This window comes from Rattus norvegicus, chromosome 14, assembly GCF_036323735.1.
Source record: "Rattus norvegicus strain BN/NHsdMcwi chromosome 14, GRCr8, whole genome shotgun sequence".
Lineage (NCBI taxonomy): Eukaryota > Metazoa > Chordata > Mammalia > Rodentia > Muridae > Rattus > Rattus norvegicus.
Window position 1 is genome coordinate 4,548,871 of NC_086032.1, and position 13,869 is coordinate 4,562,739.

Genomic DNA, 13,869 nt, shown 5'->3' on the forward strand with positions numbered 1-13,869 from the left:
GAAGAGGATGATAACTGCTCTTGGTTATCTGTGTGGTCCAAGCTTCTGACCATGGGCGGCAACTCTTGGTCGTGATTCCCAGAAGTCCGATGTAAAGGTGGCATTCATCAGAACCCTAGCACTTGGGGACACTAGACTGTGAAAGCCCAGTGTGGGTCAGTGCTTGTCCCAGGCTCTCTGTAGTGACCCACTCTTGAGAAACAGACAGGGGCCGCTCTGCTGCATACTCCTGTTCCCCGCCATCTCTCTTTGGAGTGTTCCCCTTGGTGGACACCTACAAACCTCCTCAGGCCCTTTGTTCTGTGCTACCGCTCTGCGTGTCCTGCATTCTCCACTTACATGGCTTCATTTGTTTCAAGGAACTTAGGTCAGAAGTTCTATTTCAAATGAATCTGCTGCTTTCACCCTGTGAACTGGATATTTTAAAAAAATCTTTGTGTATGTGTGTATGAGTGTGTCTGTGTATGTGTTTGAGCATGCGTGTGCATGAGCGGGTAAACACGTGTGTGTATGAATGAGAGTATATTGTGTATCTACATATGTGTGTGATCATGTGCATATGCCCGTGTATATGTGTGTGTCTTGTATATATGTGTATGAGTGTAACTGCATATGGGAGTGTGTATGTGTATATATTGTGTATGTAAATATGTACATGTGCGGTTTGAATGCATGAGTATATGTGAATGTGCATACATGTGTGCATGTATGTGTGCATGTGTGTAGTATGTGTTTTTGTGAGTATGCATGTATGTGTGTATGTGTGTAATGTGTTTATGTGTTGTGTGTATTTGTGTGCATGTATATGCGTTATGTGTGTATGCAAGTGTATGTGTTGTGTGTAGGCGTACACGCGGTTGCTATGGTGCTCATGCTGAGGTGAGAGGGCCATCTCTGGTGTTATTCCACATTGAAACAGGATCTTTCTTGTCCCTGAAGCCAGGCTGGGTGGCCCTTGAGCTTCTGGAGCCTGCCCTGTCTCCACCACCTATGTGACTATGGGAGCACGGGACTTGAGACACATGCAGCCGTGCCAGGCTTTGCTTGGATTCTTTAGTCTCAGGTCTTCACACATGTATAGCAAGTGTTCTACCCACTGAGCCATCTCCCCATTTCCCCAGCCTAGAATTAGACGTGTTTGCTACTACAGAACTCCACTTACATAATAACTATATGCCACGAACAGAGGTCTCACAACACGTGGATTCTTCTTACAGCTCTCTCTACACTCCTCCCCCACCCTCCTGAAAGGGAACACCAATACAATCTTGACCTAACAGCATTTCAGAAGGGTCTTGACTCAAGCTACAACACTCCTCCCTAAAATCCCCATTCTAGGAAGCCTGAGAGAAACTTAAGCCAGTGATATTTTCCTCATGGAAGTCTGTTACAGTTTGGGCTTTAAATAGCCCCGCCCCTGGTCCCATGTGTGGAGGGCTTGGTCCCCAGTGCAGCAGTGTTCAGAGGCAGGGTGTTTGAGAGGGACTGGGTCATTAGGGCTCTAAAGCTCATCAACATTGTAATCAAGTGTTGGGTTAATAGGCTATGGGGGCACAGGAAACCTGAGTAAGTCTGTTAGAGCAAGTAGAGGTCACGAGGGCACTCGTGTAACAGCATTCTGCCCCTTTCCCAGCTATCATATGCTTCCTGTCAGTAGATGGCCAACGTGCCATTTGTAGCTCTCTGCTTCCTGAAACCCACTCTTTTGAGCAGTTACATGTGCTTGCTACCGATTTCCTTTCTGAGGGCACAGGGATGAACCCTACGGATGAGGACCGGCTTTATGAAGCTCACAATCTTAGACACGTGATACAAATTCTTACAACTGGACTCCCACTTCTATCAAGGGATGATTTATCTTCCCTCTTGAGAAAGTCCGTGCTAATGAATTCTCTATTTGCGGAGACCAAGGGAAAACGCTTATAAGGTCATTTCCAAGACCACATCTGAAGAGACAGATAAGATTTGGAAGAGCGAGTGATACAGTTTAAGGAAAGCAGAAGAATCCTTTCTAAAGGGGGTCACTTTGAGTGCACGTGTGTGTATGTGCAGGTGCATTTGTGATTGGCTGACATGTATCAAGAACCTTAGCGAAGGGGGCTAATTGTGCATGTTCCCGGACAAAAGTGTGCACGCCACCGCATCATGTGACCCGTCTTCTCTTCCACTGCCTCCTCCTTTGGTCTTTTCATTCCTCATACCATTTTTTCCCCATGAACAAAATAAATCCATAGTTATAGACCAAACACAACACTTCCAGGTTACCTAAAATGTGTAACATCTTTCCATTTTTTTTCAAATTACCATTTGTATTATTTACATTTTAGTTAAGTGTGTCCTGTGAGGGCTGTGTCTGTTGCTGGTTGGCTTATTCCTAGGAGAAACTTTCTCCTGTGCTTTTCAATAGCTTTAAGCTTTTTAGTTTGTATATATCTTTCCAGCTGGTAGTGCTTAATTAATTAAAAGTAAGCAAATAACCAATGCATTCATTTATCTCATTTCTGAGAAAGGTTCCCACATAGTCCAGGTTGGCCCTGACAGTCTCAGGAGGCAAGGCTGCTCCTGAAATCCTCATCCCTTGTCTCAGCTTTCTCAGCGCTGGAATTATAGACATGCCTGACTCCTATATATGTATGATGTGCTGTGAGACCCTGGCCCTAAGGATGATGGGAATTGCCTTTACCCCTCTTCAGGGTTTGACAGAGAACAGGAGCCCTGGTGCTATTCTTAGCCTGTCTGGGACCATGCAATGCCATGTATCACATCACATATGAATGCTAGATATTCCAAAAGGATAGGAATTACAAAACACATATAATAAATTTTATGGTTTCACCAAAGAAAGCTAAAGAGGAAGCAGCCGCAGCCACATGAACTGTAGGAGCTGACATGCTGCAGACACAAGCTAGAAAAATCCAGGCTGTCAACTAAAGTGAGGTTTAACTTTAGCCTCAGCACTGTAGGACCTCTGACTCCTGAGGGAGATACAAGAGTCACTAGAGTTTTGGGGTGGGCAGGTTGGGGGGTCGGGAAACATGGAGGAACACAGTCACGGTGACAAGGAACAGTGGATCTGATGTGAGAAGACCGGGATCTCAGTCACCACCTTGAGGAGAAATAAATAGAAGGCCACCTCCTCCCATGCTAAAGTAACCAACTCCCTCTCCTCCAATCTTCCTTTTGTTTGCTATTCGTCCCTGGCTGGCCTGAAACTCACTATGTAGCCCAGGCTAGCTTGTAGCTTGTACAAGTCCTCCCATTTCTGCCTTCCAAGTGCTGGGCTGACCGGCATGCACCATCACGCCGGCTGATCGAGACCTTTAAATATTAGTTTTGAAGGGTTTACACACACATAAACAGCAGCTGGGACTAAACATGTGATGAATCTCCTTGGTCTCACATGGAGGAAAAAAAAAGCAGTGTTCCGCCAGCATGTTGTGATCTGAGGGAAAAGTTGGGAAGAAACGGGTGACAAAGCAGTATTCAATCCCTAAAAGTGAGGGAAAAGGAGGTGTCCCCACTCACTGATCAGCAATGGATGTCAGAGGATTGCGATAGCCCCAATTCCTGCCCAAACTCGGGAGAGAGGGGCAAAAGGTGACTCACATTATTCTCGGTGCCAGGGATGCACTGCACTTTAAATTGTCAGAACACGAGAAGCAGAGTCCCAGGTAAGAGCACACTTGAAAACACCTGATGACAGAAGGCTCATGAAAGATGACAGACCTCAGAAAGGTCTCTATCGAGGGAGAGCGGGACTCTGAAATCATGTCCCTCTCAGAGTTCCCCATTGCCGCTGCAGAGGAGACCAGCCCGCCGTACTATATTTTCACAGCTGAAACAATGTATAATTGACACTCCCCAAGGCCCCAGTAGGATGGTAACACAGATGTGGGTAAAAGAGAAACTTTCTATCTTAGATGAAGTCTTTGTTTTCTCTTGGCGAGAGGGTCTCAGCAGCCCAGGCTGCTATGGATGTAGTCTAGGCTAGTGTCAAGTTTATGATATCCCGCCTGCCTTAGCTTCTAAAGCATGATCGCAGCCTGAGCCACCATTGAGCCAAGACCAACTGAGATCTTCTTTTCAACCTGCTCACTGGTGCCTTCACTGTTCCCCCAGGATATTGAATTTCAGCTTAAACTAAGGCGGCCTAAGGACTTCTGGCCTCACCTATAGTAGAAGGGAGATCCAGAGTATACCATGCCAATGAAGCCCTCTGAAATCACTCTGAAGTTTGCGCTTTTTCCTGCCTAGACTCTCTGTGAGCTGCCTATAGGCTGTCTGCCATGGCTCTACAGAGAAGTAGAGACGAGTTTCCATGTGCAGCAGAAACCAAAGCGTCCTCCAGCAAGCTCAGCCATGCAAGCTAATAATACATGAACCTGTCGGCCAGTTTGCCCTGGCGCTTGGGCTAAACCCACCAAGACATTTTTTTTTTCTTTTGGTAAGTCACCTCAAGTCATTGAAATGATTCTCTTGTGGCTCCCACCCCACTCAGAGAGCAGGAAATATTTTCCCCTTGTAACAATCACAGGGCAGGTCCCCAGGGCTTCCAGGGACCTTGCATCCCCCAGTTCCTGTTTCTGGTTCTTGACTGCCCCTCTATATTTATAGCAGTCTGCCCGTAGGCTGTTGTGGATTTGGTTATAAGATAACCTGGAGTCACTGAGCAGAAATCTGAAACAATCTGATTTTTTTTCCAGGAAGCGGCATGTTGACCTTTCAGGATTCGGTCTGTTTTACAGAGTATGTTGAGTTTTTGAATAGTGCTGTTTATAGCACAAGGCTTGGGTGTTTACTCTGTGGGTCCTTGAGGGTGCGTAACCGTACGGGAATAGGATACACACACTCCTGGGCTCTTGGGGCTTACGAAGAATTGATACTTGTTTCTTTTGTGGCCTGGTGTCACGTAAGGAATGCTCTTTACGTGTGTTTTTTCCTGCCATGGTAGTTTTGAAATAGTCACTTGCTTAGAAATGAATAAATATTTGTCGGATGAATGAGACAAGAAAGTTGATTCTAACTTTTGCACTTTGGGGCCAAGAAAGAGGCTAACCAATACCCATTTTATAACGACTTCCCCCCCAGTGCCTTCAAAGCTGCACTGCTTTACACTCTATGAACGGTACATTGTAGGATAGACAGATAAGCAAGCGTGACTGGCCACCCACAGGGGAGGCAGTTTTCAAGGTACTCAGGCCTCTGGGTTAGCGTTCCATCGCCGACCAATGGCCTGGCCACTGTCATTTTCCCTGCTGTGTTTTCAAACCTAGGAATGAACTTGCTTGGTAACTAAGGTCAAAGAACGACTGCACTTCCCTTTACAAGTGGAATATCACGGCAGGAAGCATATTTTAGCCATTTTAATGTCGCTGCGGAGATGGGAAAGGAATGCGAGCTTTACAGAGGGCTCTTTGTAGCTCAGAAGTTGTCAGCCACCAGGCCAGCTTCAGAGGACTCCTGTAGCAGAGCAGAATAGGAGCTTAAACTCCTCTCTCAAGGAACGGTATGCTCACTGTAGTGTAGCAACTGGGTGTGTTTAAATTGTTCTTTAATAATTTACAGCAGATCCTCCCCTTCCCCTCGTTCCTTCAACAGAGAAGCTGTTATCTTGTCGCAGTGGGCAGCTTTAGAAAAACCGAATCTGTATGGTTGACGCTCTGTGACTTCATATCCCCCCACTGTCCATAAATCCCCCCACTATCGCTCCGCACTTGTTTTTAATACAGTTTTATACACTAACGTCTGGACGCGTGCACCCTCTCCCCCATGGTCTACAACAGTGTCTGTGGCGTGAGAGGCAGAGGCTAGAGCATCGTTCTCAAGCTGTTGGCTGGGATCCCTTTGAGGGGTCGCATATCAGATATTGACATTATGATTTACAACAGTAGCAAAATTACAGCTATGAAGTAGCAATGAAATAATTTCACGGTTGGGGATTTCACGGGTCCCACAACACGAGGAACTGTATCACAGGGTCACAGCACGAGGGAGGTTGAGAACACTGGGCTAGAGACAGGGGGGTAGCTGGTCTGCTGCTGCCTGCACTCACCCCTTAGCTTTAGGACAAGCTACCCCAACTCCTATCTTTCCAAGTCCTTATCTGGAAATCAGGATTTATCTTGCCACAGGCTCGTTCTGGGAAGTAATGAAAGCCCGTATCGGTTCCAACACAGGTTGTCTCCTTACGTGATACTCAACGGCACTGCAGTTCGAATTCTGACTAAAGGGACTCTTCTACTGGGTGCCACAAGCAGGATTCAGGCTCTTCCCGACTCCGCCCTCCAAGCCTCTGTCATGGTGGGTCCCGGGAGGCTTGTTAAATGTTCGGACCATCTTCTGCTTATGCTGATATTTATTTCCATCCCCATTGTCTGAGAATCCACATGATCATCTTCTCTCCGGGTTCCTAACTTCCAGTGACTGAGATGCCAGCACCACCGTGAATATTCTCCTGAGTCAGCCAGGGTCACACCCCAAAGCAGCATTTGATGCTCAAGCTCCTCAGACTGTGCTGTACTTTCCATTCCGTGTCTAGAGCCCCACAGGGTGCCTGACCATTGCTGTTATGCAGACACCGGTGAATTGGACACCCTGTCGAGTATGAGTTCAGAGCCCTGCAGGCTTGGTGACTTGATACAATGTTCTCTCTCACTTCTCGGAATTGTAGCATCTCGGACTACATTTCTGTATCTAGACCACTGGCATCTGATTCCTTCTCAAGGGCTGTAAAGGTGGAGCAGCATGTAGGAAAGATCCAGGGTAGTCAGGCTGTCTGATGTGAATCATGAAAGCAGAGTACGTGATTGTGGGGTGCAGGGTGGGTGGTCCCGGGGGTCCTCCGACGGCTTCCACAGAGACAGGGTGTGCTACAGGCATGACTAATTGTGTGAGAAGGAGGAGGCATAAAGTGTGCTTGACATCCTGCCCCCTCCCCCACCTCCGTCACTTCAGACACCTCTCCTGATTCACGTCCACTAGACAACTACTTTTATTTTCTTTATTGAGAAAGGTTTTCCTACAGCTCAGGCTGGCCTTGTACTTGTTCCATAGCAGTGGGTGATCCTGAACTTCTGATCCTTCTGCCTCCATCTTCCAGGTGCTTGGGTGAAAACTGTGTTCCTGCACGCCTGGTTTATGGGGTGCTGGGGATGCAAGCCACAGCTTTGTGGGGCTAGACTAGCATACCACCAAATGAGCTAATCTGCAGCTGCACTGCAGACACCTGGGTGGACGTAAGTTGAATCTACTTCCCCTGGCTTCCCAGACCCTCCTTGCTCTCCTTTCGGCAGTCTGTCCAGCCCTGGAATATGGGATTGTTGGGGAGTTCCTGCCCAGTGTCAGAGCTCTGCACACTCAAGAGGAGACATGCAGTCTTCCTGCTGACCCAGGCACCTTCATCTGACGGCCATTGTTAATCTGTCCCCTTCCTTAAAGCCCTCATGACACTACTTCCTTTGGTACCATTTCCTGTTGTCCACAAACATGTCTCTCTGAAGACACATCTCCTTCTATACCATGGGGAAACTAAGCTACAAAGGTTCACATTTTAGTGTCCCTTCCAAACAAAAGCTTTATCGCTGCCAGCTGAGAGGGGTTCTGTCCCAGTCAGTCAAGGGAGTTTCTCCTCCAGTCAAAGGTGGGGGTTCCTCCTCCAGTCAGTCAAGGGGAGTCCTGCCTCAGTCAAGGGGTGGCCCTCTCCCATTCAGTCAAGGGAGTTCCTCCCCCTGTCAAAGGAGTTTCTCCTCCGGTCAAGGAGGGGTTTCCTCCTCCAGTCAGTCAAGGGGGTCCTTCCCCAGTCAGTCAAGGGGCCTCTTTCTACTACTATGTCCTTCCATCTGGAGATCAGTGCTCCCTACTTCCTAAGCACTCAATATCATAATCTGGGTGGTTAACATTTATCTCAAGCCTAACTTGCTCAAAAGAAACCTCTTCAGTTGCCCAGGTCTAAAATCCTCAGAGACAAGGCCATTGCCTTTTCTCTCACATTTAGCATTCAATCATCCAGAGGTTCTTGGTACTCTTCCCTAAATACATCCAGGGCTGCTGTTTCCAAGCAGGTCCAAGGCACCAGATTAATCTCAAGACTGCTGGCTTTCCCAATAATCAAGCCATAGGCGTTCCTGTCCTTTACACGTGTACTGTACATTCCTTCTGTCTCCCCTGGGAGCTATATCTAGACCAATGGAACCTGTACAGGCAGTACCAAATTTCTGAGACAGACTCTCACCATGTAGCTCAGGCTGGTCTCGAACTTGCTACTTGGGCAAGGTCCTTCTGCCTCCTGGGTGCTGGGATTGTAAGCACACCACCTTGCCTGGCCTTACTCTGATTTTCCAAGCTGGAGTAGTCTGGTTAAAATACCACCTCATGCCAGGCGTGGCGGTGCATGCCTTTAATCCTAGCACTTAGGAGGTAGAGGCAGGTGGATCTCTATGAGTTCAAGGCCAGCCTGGTCTAAAGGGCAAGTTCCAGGGCAGCTAGAGTTATATAGTGAAACCCTGTCTTGAAAGGACCAAAATAAATAAATAAAAATAAAGTATATGCCCCTTCATGAAATCCCTCTGCTCAGAATGGTCCACGTGGGTCATGTCTCATTTGAGCAAAGTCACCTTCCAGAGATTAACAAAGCTCTACATGGGCTATCTGCTGCCTCCGCTCAGGCGCCAGTTTTACCTTTAGCCTGCCAGGGAAACCCTTGTTTGCTTGGGTCACTATCAGGGGTCTTCCTCAGTTCACCTCGTATCCAAACTCATAAGACATAAACCTCACACGGTACCGGAAGCCTTGACACAGTGCTAGAGGGCCGTGTGCACGCACAGCTGCACTGAGCTTTGCCCTGGTGGGAGAATCTTCGTCGCTGCAGGCGGAGTCGTCCACTCTGCTTTCTGCGCACTTCTCCCCGCCATCTTGTCAGGTGTACATGACAGAATGAAAGCTGCACCTCTTGGAAGACAGCAGACACAAGGCCAAGCTTACACACAAACGCTTCCCCAAATCACACAAGTCCATCTATATGGCTCGTGACCAGGCAATTATTGCTGACTCAGCTCAGACAAAGCTGGCCAATCAGTGCTCATTTAAGTAATAAGCCATGTTCCCCGGTAACCATTAAAGCCCTCCCTGTACCTGGTCTCCAGGGGAAGGCAAGAATGAAAAGAAGTGTGTAAAACTGCCGGAAGTGAAGGGCCTAGCAACCCACATCCCTACACCCTTGTTCTAGCTTTTAGCCTGGAGTGCTCCTTCCAGCCTGTTCCTGCCCAACCCCTTGGCCCACAGCCACACTTCCTGACTTCCCCTGGCGTCTCCTCCCACCTGAGCATTTCAGTTTTCCTTTTTCTATTGTCTTTTTTGCATTCTAACTTTTTTAAGAGTTCCCTTTTATCCGTCATTTATTTCATTGCTTGCGGTTTTGGTTGTCCACAGTCGATTATGGTCCTAAAGTATTAAGTGGAAAGTTTCTAGTAATATGTGATTCATACATTTTTAAATTGCTTTTCGTGCTGAGTGGTGTGATATTCGTCACTTAGTAATTGTCTTGGTTTGCAAGGTGGCTGTGGGGGCATCTCGGCACTTGCCTTCCCGCAACCTGTATTTTAACGGTGGCCTCCAAGCACCAAGAGTGGTGATTTGGACAGACTGACAGCCCCAAGATAAGCCCCGATTTAACAGGGAAAGAAGAAGAGCTCTGCGGCGTAATGTAAGAATAGACAGAGAAGCATCGGCATTGGTAAGCATCCTTTCCGAACACTGGAAGTCTTGGGGGTGGTTCTGTCCCCTTCTCTGTACAATACTCACTGATTTTACTTGTTTTGTTCCTTCCTTTCCCTGTATTGTTTCACATTGTAACTTTTTTTCTTAAGCTTGTGTGCTCTGGCATGCGCTGCAGGCACGGGGCAGTCTTCTGAAATCACTACTCTTCCTCGCCATGTGGCTTCTTAGGATCCAGCTCAGGTGGTCTGACTTGATAGCAAGTGCCTTTGTGTGCTGAGCTGTCTGGGTTTTTTGGTCTTTTATTTTTACTTCCTTCATTGGTAATTCTTAGTAGAGCGGAGCCTGGTACACGGTGTTGTGTTCTTCAAGGTTTATTTTATTTATGAATATGAGTCATTTTATTTATGAATACACCTATATTTCCTCCCTCTGGTTTTACACTTTCGCTCTTGATGGTATTCTTTTCTGAGTGGGTGAGGAGGAGGGAAGCATGTTTTGTTCTGAGACAGGGTTTCATGTAGATCAGGCTAGCCTGGAACTCATTTTGTTGCTGAGGAGAACCTTGACTCTGCTCCTCCTGGTTCCAATTTCCAAGTGCTGGACTCCACCAGGCTAGGTAGCAAAAATGTGTGTGGTTTGTTGTTTTTTTTTTTGTTTGTTTGTTTTTGTTTTTGTTTTTGTTTTTGTTTTTTGCTCCAGTAAAGCACAAGCGTGGTGTCAGGGACCAGGAGCAAGAACACTGGATCCAAATAGTTTGGGTTAAAACAAGGGCTATGCTACCCACTGGGAAACCAGCTCCCATCTTAGAGTTGTCAGGAGGAAGGATTGAGCTCATCCCAGGAGTGAAGTGTTCAGAGGGATGGCCGGCACACAGGACACACGTTAGTGATGGGCGATACCAATCCTCATAAAGAAAGCCTTTATTTTTACACTGTACCGTTGGAGATTTTTCTTTCTTCCCGCTCCCTCCAGGTGTTTTCCCTGAGGGTCCCAGCCACCCACAGCCTCTAACTTCCATCCACTTATCCGACCACTGAAACTGAGATTTCTTTTTTTTCTTTAAAGATTTATTTATCTTATGTATCCGAGTGCTCCATTTGCACGTACACCTGAATGCCTGAAGAAAGCATCAGATCCCCATTGCAGATGGCTGTGCATCCCCAAGCAGTTGTTGGGAATTGAACTCAGGAACTCTGGAAGAGCAGCCAGTGCTCTTATCTGCTGAGCCATCTCTCCAGCCCTGAAACTAAGATTTCTAAGACTCCAGATGTTACTATCTCCTTAGTCAGCGAGTTAGTGGAGAGCTGCCCGCTGTTGCTATTCACAGCTTCCCTGAGCTTGGGCCCCTCCTGTTCTCCACATGGCCTTACAGTACCCATCTTCTTTCCCTCAGGGCCTTCTCCCTGGGTGATAGCGCTCACCAGAACATCCACCCCAATGATGCCCGATTTGAGACTTTCCCAGCAATGCTCTGTTCTTTCTCATAGATTAGACTCCTCTCCTCTCCCAGGACCTTCTCTCTCTGCTCCAGCCCTGGTTTTTAGTGCAACGAATACCTTCTCGCTTCTAGGCTAAGCTGAGTTCTTCTGCACTTCTGACCCGTGGAGCCAGCATCATGCCAAGTCTTGTCTGCCTGCCTGACAGCTTAGCTTCCCTCAGCAATTAGCTACAGACAGTCCTCGAGGCCCTTCAAGTGTGGTGCCTGGCCCAGTAATAGGTATGAAGATCTGTCTGGATTTGATATATGTACACACAGCTTCTATACAGAATGCGCCTGTGATCGAGTTACATTTTAATTCAGTACTAAACACTGAGTACATCTTGGCATCTCACCAAAATATTAATTCTCCCAGAAAAACTTTGGCTCAGGCATGAGAGGCAGAGAAAAGCAAAAAGCGTATTGGACAACGGAGGCGGCGCTGTGAATGCACGCTGTCGCATACTTCGACGTGAAGGTAACGAAAGACGAGGAGCCCGTCTTGATGCTAACGGCCTCAACTATCACTTGAGCAAGTGGCTTCCCTGAATTCTTCGAAGCACGGCACCATCTTGACAGGCAACTTGAGTAAATGAGTTTTCAGGCTTCCTGTCATGATTACCAATACCACACACAGAGATGGAGAAGACCACTCAATGCAATCCCCCCCCACCATCCAATCAGCTCTCTTGTCTCCTCCCTCTTCGGCGCCCCGCCCACCGCTACTCTACAGAACGCTGGGGATTAAACCCAGGGTCTCACGTGTTCTAGGCACGTCCCACCAACAAGATGCATGCTTAGCCCGGAAGAGCCAGACCTTAAGCCGCACTGCTCAGACTTCAGTCCTGCGTGGGTAGAGCACTTACTTGTAAAGTACATCCAAACACCCCGATCATCAGCATGGCCACCGAGAGGTAGTCCGTGAACACATCCCACCACGGCTTCAGCACCCGGAAGGCAGGCTGCTGCTCGGAGAACTGCCGGAACTCGGTCACTGGAATCATGTTTCTGAGAAAGGACAGAACGCTGTGAATTAACTCTTTTTTGGCTATCACATAGGGCTTTTTTTTTTTCCCTTCTCCTTTTTAAAGCAACACTTGAGAAGCTTTTGTGAACCCTCAGGAGAAGATCTTCCGAAGCCAGAGGGCTCCCAAGATACAGTGTTCCCCACTGGTGATGGACCAGCAGTCGGGAAATGAAGTGAACCACATATAATTGGGTGACTGGTACCCAGGCTCCCTCTGTGCTCCTTGGACTTAGTCCCACCCAGGTATTTCCTGGATCCTCAGTTCCCTCCAGTAGAGCATGAAGATGCCACGGAGACCGGGTCCATCTTTTGAAACGTCTTTGCCATTTCTCGCCTTCCCAGGCTGGGCTTTAGTGTACATGCTATTTCTGTAGTCTTTGTAGTCACTGTTTTATTGAAACCTATTCATGGGTTCTTCACTTACTCCTTTGAGAAGAGAAAGCATGTGGCTACATGGCTACTGTTTTTTTAGTAGATGGTGTGCGTGTGTGTGTGTGTGTGTGTGTGTGTGTGTGTGTGTGTGTGTGTGATTTTATCCCTTTTTGTCTAAATGCATTTGTTCAATTCCTTTTTCAAATGCCACGTGAATCTCTAACATATCCAGATTTTCTCTTCTGAGAAGTCAATTTGCTACAAAGTTGCTACAGTTTGGATAAGTGTTCCCCAGAGGCCAGCGTTAAGGCAGGTACAGCCACCTGGGTGCGGTGCTTCTGAGAGAAGGAAGACCTTTAGGAGGTCGGGCCCAGGAGAAGGAAATTAGGTCACTGGGAGCATCCCTTGAAGGAAACACCTGGAGATCAGTGCTTACTTCTCTCTCAGCTCTTCAGCTGTGACGCGACGAGTGGGTATTGCAGGCCATGTATTCTTGCCTAGATGTAATTCCATGCGAAGACCCCAAAGGTGCAGGCGAACACACAGTGGGTCCAAGTGTTGAAGACCATGAGCCAAAAGAAACCTTGGGCTTTTGATGTTGGTTCACCCCGGGTGTTTGTTACAGTGACACAGAATGAACGTGAAAGACCTAGCTATAAAAGTCACAGCTGAGCACCCAGCACTGAATGGGACATTATTCTGCCCCTCCCAAAGCCCAGGGACTGTGGGAGAGGAGGCGGAAAAATGGGAGGAGTGCTGTCAAATGCTGCTTTCTTGATAGGAAATAGAGTTTACAACCATGAACACATGGATACCCGCACATGAGTTGCACAAGACTGGGCCCTACAGCATTCGACTATGTATTGGGTCTGGCTTCTGAGGCCCACGTCTCCCTGGGGAGCTTTAGGAGGTAGTGATTGCTGGAGAGGGACACTAAACCAAGGTCCTCCGTAAGAAAAGCAAGTGCGCTTGAGTGCCAAGACAGCTCTCCAGTGACTCCCCCAGGTATTTCAAAAGCTACGGCTACATAGATGACAGCAGCTGGATGCACAGGGCACAGCTGAGGCTCTGGGGAAGAGACATGTTCTCACAGAGAGGTATATTCAGTGTGACCCGGGATGCCTGTGAATTGGTTGGTGGTCATAGCTTTGGAAAGTATCCTTATGCTCTGGCTTGGCGACTGCTCTGTTTTGCTGCTTTGCAACTCTTGTTTTATTTAAGTGGTTTTTGTTTTTGTTTTTGTTGTTTTTATTTATTTTCTTTTTTGAGACAGGGTCTC

General features: G+C 47.6%; 1 protein-coding gene across 2 annotated transcripts in view; it reads right to left on the minus strand.

Moving 5' to 3' along the window:
• Lrrc8c (leucine rich repeat containing 8 VRAC subunit C) overlaps positions 1 to 13,869 on the minus strand; it is a 92,539-nt gene that overhangs the window by 20,150 nt on the left and 58,520 nt on the right. For both annotated transcript variants that reach the window (XM_006250542.5, NM_001037179.1), the window contains one exon: positions 12,058 to 12,199. In XM_006250542.5, coding sequence (XP_006250604.1) covers positions 12,058 to 12,195 — 138 coding nt within the window. In that variant the 5' untranslated portion in view covers positions 12,196 to 12,199. The remainder of the gene's footprint in view (positions 1 to 12,057; positions 12,200 to 13,869) is intronic.